Source organism: Labeo rohita, chromosome 23 (genome assembly GCF_022985175.1).
Source record: "Labeo rohita strain BAU-BD-2019 chromosome 23, IGBB_LRoh.1.0, whole genome shotgun sequence".
NCBI lineage: Eukaryota > Metazoa > Chordata > Actinopteri > Cypriniformes > Cyprinidae > Labeo > Labeo rohita.
In genome coordinates, this window is record NC_066891.1 from 17,033,374 (window position 1) to 17,044,565 (window position 11,192).

At 33.1% G+C, this 11,192-nt stretch overlaps 1 protein-coding gene across 2 annotated transcripts in view; it reads right to left on the bottom strand.

Moving 5' to 3' along the window:
* LOC127155247 (solute carrier family 2, facilitated glucose transporter member 5) overlaps positions 1–10,531 on the bottom strand; it is a 30,566-nt gene extending 20,035 nt beyond the window's left edge. The window contains exons 1-12 of one of the 2 annotated variants that reach the window (XM_051097354.1): positions 10,423–10,531; positions 10,095–10,193; positions 9,780–9,937; positions 9,546–9,670; positions 8,321–8,473; positions 8,006–8,131; positions 5,247–5,434; positions 5,033–5,143; positions 4,783–4,884; positions 3,283–3,358; positions 2,909–3,036; positions 1,076–2,399 (exon numbers count right to left, since the gene is read on the bottom strand). In XM_051097354.1, coding sequence (XP_050953311.1) covers positions 2,172–2,399; positions 2,909–3,036; positions 3,283–3,358; positions 4,783–4,884; positions 5,033–5,143; positions 5,247–5,434; positions 8,006–8,131; positions 8,321–8,473; positions 9,546–9,670; positions 9,780–9,937; positions 10,095–10,193; positions 10,423–10,446 — 1,518 coding nt within the window. In that variant the 5' untranslated portion in view covers positions 10,447–10,531 and the 3' untranslated portion in view covers positions 1,076–2,171. Of the gene's footprint in view, positions 1–1,075; positions 2,400–2,908; positions 3,037–3,282; positions 3,359–4,782; positions 4,885–5,032; positions 5,144–5,246; positions 5,435–8,005; positions 8,132–8,320; positions 8,474–9,545; positions 9,671–9,779; positions 9,938–10,094; positions 10,194–10,422 lie in introns of those variants that run through there. The other variant, XM_051097355.1, reaches the window with a different exon arrangement.
* Positions 10,532–11,192: the final 661 nt, after the last annotated feature.

Consider the following 11,192-nt stretch of genomic DNA (forward strand, 5'->3'; position numbering starts at 1 on the left):
GAAGAGCATGTTTATAATTTCTGGAAAAAAAAAAAAATCCTTATATCACAATGAAGAAAACATTTTCAAATAAAAAACTTAATATTCATTTTAATTAAATGAATATAAATTCATTTTAAAAATATTTCTTAGAAAAGGAAGTAAGCATTGAAGCAGCTAGACCCATAGGGGCAGTAAGTCTCTTAAAGGAGAAGTCCACTTCCAAAACAAAGATTCACATACAATGTACTCACCCCCTTGTCATCCAAGATGTTCATGTCTTTCTTTTTTCAGTCAGAAAGACTGTTTATGTTTTCTGAGGAAAACATTTCAGCATTTTTCTCCATATAATGGACTGATATGGTGCCCCGATTTTGAATTTCCAAAATGCAGTTTAAATGCGGCTTCAAACAATCCCAAATGTGGTTGTAAACGATCCCAGCTGAGGAAGGAGGGTCTTATCTAGCGTAACGATCGGTTATTTTAATAAAAATAATACAATTTATATACTTTTTAATGCCAAACACTCGTCTTACTCTGACTGGACTATTTTTGTTCTGGTTCATGACAGTTAGTGTATGTTGAAAAACTCCCATCTTATGTTCTCCCTCAAAATCGTCCTATATCGCAGTTTTACCTTTTTTGTTAAGGGTTTGATCTTTGCATGTTCACTTTGAAAAGACTGGGTCGTACTTCTGCAGCGATGTAGGATGATTTTGAAATGATTTTTGAAGTTGAGGCAGAAAATACAATTTGAGTTTTTTGACATACCGTAACTGTCTTGAGTCAGAATAAACAGAGTTCAGGGGGAGTAAGACAAGACGAGGATTTGAGATTTAAAAGTATTTAAATTGTATTTTTTAAATGAAAATAAGCGATCGTTTCGCTAGATAAGACCCTTCTTCTTCAGCTGCGATCGTTTGAAGCTGCATTTAAACTGCATTTTGGAAGTTCAAAATCGGGGCACCATATCAGTCCATTATATGGAGAAAAATGCTGAAATGTTTTCCTCAGAAAACACAATTTCTTTACGACTGAAAAAAGAAAGACATAAACATCTTGGATGACAAGGGGGTGAGTACAGTATATGTGAATCTTTGTCTTGGAAGTGGACTTCATCTTTAAAAGATATGGCAATACTGTAAAATTATTACAAAGAATATTTGTAAACAATACGTTGTTTCATCAGAATACACTACCACTCAAAAGTTTTTGAACAGTAGAAGTCTCTTCTGGTCACTACTATTCTACTATGCTGATTTGCTGTTCAGGAAACATTTTTTATTATTATTAATGTTTTTTTGGGAAAGAAATTAGAGAAAAGAATACTTCTATTTAGCAAGGATGCTTTAAATTGATCAAAAGTGATGATAAAGACATTTATAATGTTACAAAAGATTTCTAAATGCTGTTTTTCTTTTTTTTTGAACAATGTGTTTATTGTTTTTGATTATGCAAGACAGGTAACAGAGAAACACATTTCCGTTTTGTCACAATTATTTCCCACCCCAACAAGAGAACATCACTCTCTTCTCCCCTATAGAAATACGCAGAATTCTCTTACAAGAGACAATTTAAATGCAAAACGAATATTGCAAGGTACCCAAAAACCAAATATACATTACTGTACTTTACACATAAAAGTTACATTTTCCAGCAAAACAAAACGAGACAACAAAAACAAACAAAAACAAACAAACAAACAAACAAACAAAAAACATTATACATAGTTACACCTCTTGTAATAAATGACCAATGTTATTGTTGTTAATGTAGTAATTAAACGGCTTCCATATTTCTTCATATACATCCATTTTGTTTTTAATAAAATATGTTACTTTTTCCATGGCTAAATGCTGTTTTTCTAAACTTTCTATTTATTGAAGAAACCTGAAAAAAATCTAGTCAGTTTCTTTTTTTTTTTAACATAATAATAATAAATGTTTTTTGAGCAGCAAATCAGAATATTAGAATTATTTCTGAAGCATCATATGACTGAAGTGATGCTAAAAAATCAGCTTTGAAATGAAAGGAATAAATTACATTTTAAAATATATTCGAATAGAAAACTGTTTTGCTGTACTTTGAATCAAATAAATGCAGGTTTTATGAGCTTAAAAAACTTTAAAAATCTTTCACCTCATGTCATTAAAGCACAAGAAATTTTTCTACATGAGCAACCCCTTAACCACTCAAAGAAATGTGCTTTTAATTTCCGATTTGATGATTTCCCCTCCAGTCTCTTTGATCTCAGAGTCCCCATCTTCTGCCACAATATCCACCTTGTTTCTCTGAGCAAAAAGCTTGCTGATCTCCAAAAAGGTCTTGTTTTTGGTCTCTGGGATGACCATCCAGATGTAGATAAACGTGAAAAGACAGATGCAGGCAAAAATGATGAAGCTGTACGCACCCAAACCTTTCTGTAGACAAAAATAAGAAAATGAGGACATTTTTTCTTTTTAATTCAAGTTCTCTTTGATCGTTGGCTTTGATGATTCAGTTTCGTAACTTTGCATGAAAAAAATGAGTAAATAATTAGTTACTCAGTTTGTTTTCTTCATCAGAACAGATTTGAAGATTTAGAATTACATCATTTGAATCCTCTGCAGTAAATGGGTGCCGTCAGAATGAGAGAATGCAAACAGCTGTTGAAAACATCACAATAATCCACAAATCTATGTGTGGATTATTGTGATGTTTTTATAAACTCTCATTCTGACGGCACCCATTCACTGCAGAGGATCCACTGGTGAGCAAGTGATGTAATGCTAAATGAAAAAAACAAACTTTCACATCTCAAATAACCTGAAGGTGAGTACATTTGCAGCTCATTTTAATTTTTGGGTGAACTTTTCCTTAAAATAAACTAACAAAAGAATCAGTTGTCACAATATTGTTCTCTTTGCAAGTGTTGTATTTGACCTCTGACCTCTAGAAAGGGGAAGACCAGGCCGACTGTGAAGTTTGAGATCCAGTGAACCGTGCCAGCCACCATGAAGGCTGGTGGTCTAGAAGACTGCCGGAACATTTCTGTAGTGACTACAGTCGGAATAGGACCTGCGAAGGGATGCAGAAAAAGCTGTCAAATCTGGATATTCCATCATCAGACATTTTTACTGCCACTTCTCCCGCACTCACTGCAAGGTCTTCATGTAAAACCCCAGAAACTGCATAAAGCATAAACCTATTGTCATTCCCCACCAAGGAATACAACAACTGAAAGGGAGGGAGTGTATTCATTGAGATGCAGCGAAACCCCCCGTGCATCTGCAATATGTCTTTACGGGATTGGAGTGAACTCACTTGGGCCAATAGCATGTCCGATGACGTAAACAATGACACAGACGATGCTGACGTAAGGCATCCAGTCCAGTTTAGTCTGTGGGTGAAATGTGAAGCAGTTATTCTGCCATTTATAGCTTTGCATTTCACATAGACCCAAGGGGCAAATTCGTCAGGCCAGCACATTCACAGCTCTAAAATTAAAATCTCTGCTGGGGCTGATATTTTACAATGCCTATAACATCCATCTGTCTGTAAACAAGAATTTACTACAAACATAATAGGCCACACAAGGAAACTCCCTTATTCAGTTAAAGTGAATCTGATTGATCAAAATAATTAGCTCCAATCTGAATCCTTTCTTTTTTATTAGGGATCAAAACATTAAAAATTTGGTCAATATAAATATATTGTTAATTGCTAATAATTGTTATTATCTAATGACTAATTATTGTCTAAATAATGACATAATATTATTAAAATATTATTATGTAATAATAGCAATAATAGTAGTCTAAATATACTATCAGTTTGTCTAAATAAATATAAAAATAAATCACAACCACTGAATCCTTTGTGCTTGTATTAGGGATGGACCCAGAATTAAAATTCTGGTTGATATAGACACATTTAATTGTTATGTTATGACCAATAACCATTAAATGACCTATATTAAAAATGTATTACGACATAATTTAGACAGTTAAATTTAAATATTGCTATAACATTATTTAGACAATAATATGCTCATTTTAGTTATATTTTGGTATTAAATTGCTATGTGTAAATAATGCCATAATAGTATTAAAATATTACTATGTATTAATAGTAATAATAGTGTTCTATGTATAGTGAAATATCAGTTTGTCTAAATAAATGAAAAAATAAATAAATCCAATAACCATTGAATCCTCTATGTTTGTATTAGAGATGGACTGAAATTATTATTTTTTTATTAAAATGTTAAAATGATTGAAATAGAAACTATTAATTCTTATGTTATGACCAATAATCAATAAATGACCTATATTAAAATTGTATTTCATAATGTATGACATAATTAAGACAGTTTAATTAAACTGTTACTATGACATTATTTAGACAATAATATTAAGTAGATTCTATATTGATATTAAAATATTTAAAATATATCTAAATATATACATTTGTCTAAATAAATGACAAAATAAGACAACAAATAAATACAGCTTTTAATATGGTTATTGTTATGACTAATAATAAAAATAAAAATTTTATTATGACATAATTTAGACATTTTAATGAAAAAATTATGATATTAGTTAGACAATGATATTTTAATATGATTATATACTGATATTAATTTTTTGTCTAGATATACTATCAATTTGTCTCAATAAATTATAAAATAAAACATAATTTAGACAGTTTAATAAAAATATTACTATGACCTTTTTTAGACATTATTTTAATCGTATTATATAATTATATATAATTATATGCTCCCTAGTTTGTATTTAAACAAGAACAGCATTGTTATACCTGGAAGTACAGCGCTACGGTCAGGAGAACACAGGCTCCACAGCAGATGCCAAAGCCGATCAGTAACAGCAGCCTTCTGCCAGATTTCTCTACTATGAACACCTACAGAAACACAAAACTGTATCCTTCACACTCATGTTTCTTAGTGAAGCACTTTATTTGAAGTAAATGAGCTCCTTGAGAGGCATATCAAACTATGGAGAACATTAATAAGTCAAAAAACAAAAAAATGAGACAATGAGTGACTTACAGCTGCTATTGTCATGAAGACATTAACTGCTCCTGTTCCGACCGTCACATACTGAACGTGATTTTCAGCCACTCCTGCTGAGCTATAGATGCTGTCAGCATAATAATAAATCTGAAGATGAGGTTAAAACTAGGATTTAGTTACACCACAGGTATGTTTTCAGAAAATTTTGTTGAAAATAATCAGCTGTGTGCGGTTTCAAAGTAGTGCTTACGGCGTTGACTCCTGACAGTTGTTGGCCCATGTTCATGACAATTACAGACAGCAGCTGCCAGCGCAGTGAGCGGAAGGTGAAGAGGTTGAGCACAGAAAGTTGACCTTCTGCTCGCTCTGACTGCTCCTCCACACGCATCTCACACAGCTCCTCATCCACATCTTCCCAGCCTCGCAGCTGCTGCAGTCCTAAAACACAACATAACATATCTTCATTTAGCCAAAACCTCACATGTTGATATTCAGATCAATGGCATGATTGCAAGTGTGATACTGCTGATAATGCAAAAGTTCAATGGGCAAGACAATAAATTTCAAAAACTTTCATTTCAGAAACAATATAGTTGCTCATGGTTGTTTCGCAACCGACAATCAAGCCTAAAAAAATCTGCTGACTATATAAAGCAATCGTATCTCTTAACAAGACATGGATTAAACCACTCATTTCATTTTATGACATCTTACTAATCTTTTCTTTTAAGGTGTGGTTACATGGACTTTCATTGGAAAGACAGAAACCTCTAAGACATGGCTTAATATAATGGAAATAATGTCTGAAAAATGTAGTAGAAAGATTTACGTTATTTTAAAAAATCCACATTGTTTTATACATATTTTGGACCATTAATACAATGACGTAAAAAGGTTTACATCAATACAATGATCTTAGGGGTGTGCGATATTGACAAAAAAAATAATATCTCAATATTTTCTGGGATTTTATTGATAACGATAATTAGACAATATTTTGCTGAGTGTGTTATTGTGCTGGTATTTACAAAAATATTCTTCATATTCTGTGTGGTGGTCAGTTCACACTGATGGATATTAATCTTCCAAGTTTCCCGAGTCTAGTTAAGTCTTGTTTTCTAGTCTAGTCATCTGTGTCTTGATCCTCGACTGGTTATCTCCTTCTTGTCTGCCTGCAGCCTACCCTGGATTTATCACCTGTCATGGATTTAACCCTTTGTCCTACCGTTTCGGACAAATAGTGAGAAGTTAGTAAGTGAGTTACATCATTATAACAGTAGCTAATTACTACACTGTAAAAAATAAAAAACACAATTTGTTGAGTCAGCTTAAAATAATTTGTTACCCTGCTACCTTAAAATTTTTAGTTCAGTCAACTAAAATAAGTTTAGTCAACTTGAAATGTTAAGTTGTACTAACAACTTAGATATTTGTGTTTGCAAAACTTAACAGATGGGTAAGTAACCCAGCTGCCTTAAAATTTTAAGTTGATTCAACTCAAATATCTATTCAACTCTAATATCTAAATATTTCAAATTGAATAAACTTTTTTTTTGAGTTGACTGAACTTAAAATTTTAAGGCAGCCAGGTTACAAATTATTTTAAGTTGACTCAACAAACTGTTTTTTACAGTGTAGGGAAAGTAACTATTGTGTTACTTAAAAAAATGCTCAAATATGTCAAATAACTTGGATGTCCCTAATATTAAATAAGTTAAATGAATAAAATTGACACTAAATATAATAAATTATTATTATAAAGCATTGTACACTAATCTACTATAATGTATTTTAATGTTGCTGTGGGACAATGTGAGAGACACCTATTAAATTAAAAAAAAAATATTGTAAATAATATCAACCTTCTACGGACACCTTGGCAATAGAATCTGGCTAATACATTTTTTTGTTTGTTTATTTATTTCACCAGACTAATATTAAACATCTATCATTTTTTTAAATATCTGACAGTACACTTAGCATCAGTCAGTCAAGCATTTTAATATGATATTATAATAATTTAGCATTAAACTAGTAATTAGAACTTTAGTAATTAGAATAACCATGTATGAATGCATATTTGTCATGTTGACTGATTTTTCGTGATGAATGTGGTGGTGCTTAAGATATTGTTTTTCATTTAGTGTTTCTATAAAAAAGGGAAAAAAATAAAAAATAATAATACTGATAAGATAACAAGACTACGAATTCTACTACTATTAACAATATAAAACGCACTAAGGATTAATGAGCTGCTGGGTTCATGAATATTAATCACGTTGTCTGCGTTCGCTCGAACTGATTTGCTGAAATCAAAACAGGGACGATAATAGGTGAGCGCCAGCCAATGAGATTGCCGTTTGCGCATTAGTCCCGCCTACAACTGGAGAAACCGGCAGTTTCATTGTCAATAACGGTAACGGCGTTGTAATGGGGGAAACAGTAATTCGTTTGATAACTCGTTACTAAAAAAATAATGCTGTTAGTAACGCCGTTATTCCCATCCCTGCTACTAAAACACTGAAACTGACATTGATGTATATGATATTTGTAGATAATGTTTTAACAACACCTATATCAAAGTAGATAATATTTTAACAACACCTATATCAAAGTAGATAATATTTTAACAACACTCATATCAAAGTAGATAATATTTTAACAACACTCATATCAAAGTAGATAATATTTTAACAATACCCATATCAAAGTGTTACATTTTGTATGTGTATTCACATTATATGTATTTTTTAACCCGAAAAATAATAATATGGATTAAGAAAATAATTTTTTGCAGTGTCCACAAAACCTTACAAGGATCCAACAAGGTCACCTCTTCAATAAAAAAAAATATGTGATCAAATATAAGTAAATTACATAAGTCCAATTGATAAAGCCAGCATTACTCCATCGTAAAACCCCTGTAATCTTGATGAGTTTATTGTTTGTGCACATCTAGCTGTAAAACTCTTTGTGTGCCGACATGGGAGACCAAAATAACTCTTGTACCTTTCCTGGCGTTTTTTTCATCCCCCTTCTGTATGAGCATGTATCGTGGGCTCTCAGGGAAGAACGGCAGAAGCAGCAGCTCAATGACAGCTGGAATCCCTGTGAGACCCAACATGATGGGCCAACCTAGAAAAAAATTACACATCACTATGAGCAGCAGGGGCACGTTTCTCCAAATGCACTCATAAACTCCTCTACAACGGCACAGCAATGCTAGAGCATCTCATGAACTTATTTATAGATATAGAAGAAAAATGTACAAAAATCCTAATGTGGTGTGTAGGGTTATTATGGTTAACTAAAACTGTGCATTACCTTCTTTATTTCCCAGGATACTGCGAATGCCGAACACTTGGGCGACAAGGATGCCAATGGTGATGAAAAGCTGTGGGATTATTCCGATGGCCCCCCTGTAATTCTTAGGTGCAATCTCTCCCAAATACATGGGCACCACATTGGAGGACAGGCCTGGAAAACACAGCCACATACTGTCATTCTTAAACGTATAGCTTATAAATACTTATATACACTGTATAAAACAAATAGTTAAAATTTTGTCAACTCAAAATAGTTTAGTGAACTTGAAATGTTAAGTTGTTCTAAGTGACAACTTAGATATTTGAGTTCATTCAACTTAAAATTTTAAGGCAGCTGGGTAACAAGCCAAGTATGTATAACTGCAGACCGGAGATCTCCAAATGGGGGCGGGAACTCCAAAAGTGGGCAGAACCTCTGCTTAATGATATAAACGGGAATCCCCTGCAAGCTCTCCCACGAGTTGTCATAGCACAGCGCAAGGAAAAGGTTTTACTCTATCACTTTGTTTTAAGAAACAGGGGCATCCCGGGACTTGAAATTCGCAGGGTAGGAGGGTGTAGTGATGCTGAGTGTAACTAAAAAGTCCCATTGTCTGGTGAGGTCTGGTTAGGGAGTTATGGAACGGCCCGCCGATCTTATATCGCATAATTTTATTCACTTTTTATCCACCACGCTATTCAGCAGCAATCCCAACATGCAGTCAGTTTCAGTGGTTAAGGTTAGGGTCATGTGTGGGGTAGGTTTAGGGGTTAGCATTGATTGTAGCATAGTGTAGGAAATCAACACTGTGATTGACACAAACAATAAAACCTTTAGAATCAGCTGTGGAGCGGAGTTTGCGATTAGGGGAAAAATTTGCACATGCATGTCATGTGCCTGTCTGTCAATGGGAGGAAGCCACGCCCCAATTTTGGAGCTCCCACCCTGTTTTGGAGTTCCCGCCCCCATTTGGAGATCTCCAGGCTGCAGTTACACCCTTCTCTAACAAGCCCAGCTTATAAGTTTAACAAACCAAATCTTTTGTTTCGTCAACTCAAATATCTAAGTTGTCTCTTAACATTTCAAGTTGACTAAACTTATTTGAGTTGACTGAACTTACAATTTGTTGAGCCAACTTAAAATAATGTTATCCTGCTGCCTTAAAATTTATTTATTTATTTATTTTTTTTCTTTAACAGTGTACTATATATACATATATATTTGGGTGGAATATTTTACTGACCTGCACAGATGCCCACTACAAAGCGTGCAATAATGATGATCTCAAATGACCCTGCCACTTCACTCACACCCATCATTATTGCAGGAACAATAGAGAAAATGTTGTTGAACAGGAGTGTACCTTTTCTGTAAGAAAAAGCAGCAGTAAGGGAATGATGACTGGGACTCAATGCAATGTAATGGCAAAAACAACTGATAATTTTTTTATGGCCCTATACAGTTTAAAAGAAATTACCTCCCGAATTTGTTCACCAATGGGGCTACCATTAGAGATCCAAAAAACCCACCCAGTGGGTACATGGACACAGTTACGGACCACAGGAGGGTCAGGAGATTATCTGATATTGTACCATAACGATTTTCATATATTTGGGTGTAGAACTGCTGCATCTCCTTTTATCAGAACATCAGAATAAAGTTTATCAGAGATTATTAGAATGTGTAAATGTGCAAGAACTATATAATATAATATAATATAATATAATGTAATATAATATAATATAATATAATATAATATAATATAATATAATCATAGATTTTAAGTCAGTACCGGGGCAGGTGAGTTGATCACAGCCACATTGTATCCATACTGAAAAGATGAACCAAAGCCAGCAATCAGAGAAGCTGCACCCAGGATCAGCGTCACTCTCTGCAAAGTTGCATTAATTTTAAAACTATGTAAGTGCAAATAAATTCTACATTAAAAATGTATTCATATGGTTATATGGAAGCAGTTGCAGCGTATTTGAAAATGCAAAAATACATTTTGTTCATTGATGTCTGTTGGATACCAAACCAAAAGGCAAGAGAAAAAGCATAAAACAAGTGTTTAAATTTAATTTGTGGCAGGAATATAGTATTTAAACCAAAGTACTTACCCCCTTCCTCTCACTTTTCTCCATGTTCTCTTTTGAAAGAACAGCAGTGAAAAGAAATGACAGCTCTTTCTGTATATGGCACTTTGGACATTGGAGCAGATTCCGAAGACCAAGGTTAAAGTTGTTTGGTATTAAAGCAACAGATATAACCAGATAAAAGTTAGCTACTTACTTATCTGTACCTATCAAGAAAAACACATGACAACAGACATGTCAGTTATTAGGGAACTGGTACTGTATATGCGAACTGTACAACAGACTCCAATTGAAATATTGTAATTTGGTACTTTAATATGAAACTTTTATTTGATGTTTATTTGAATCATTTTCATGTCTCTTTTGTCTTTTATTTGCTTAAAAAAAAATATATATATATATATATAGTAAAATATTTTTACTATTTAAAATAACTGTTTTATATTTGAATATATTTTCAAATGTAATTTATTCCTGTGATCAAAACTATATTTTCAGCATCATTACTCCAGTCTTCAGTGTCACATGATCCTTCAGAAATCATCTAATATGTTGATTTGATGTTCAATTTTATTTTTTTAAAGCAGTTGAGTACATTTTGAGTACAAGGATTCTTTAATGAATAGAAAGATCCAAAGATCAATATTCATCTGATAATAATAAAAAGCTTTTATAACATTATACACTATACCAGTGTCACTATGTGTTGTAGGGAGGACACGAGAGACAAAGGAAAATAAACTTTAACAGACTTTAATAAAATAAACGATGGGGGAAACAAACTAAGGAGCAGG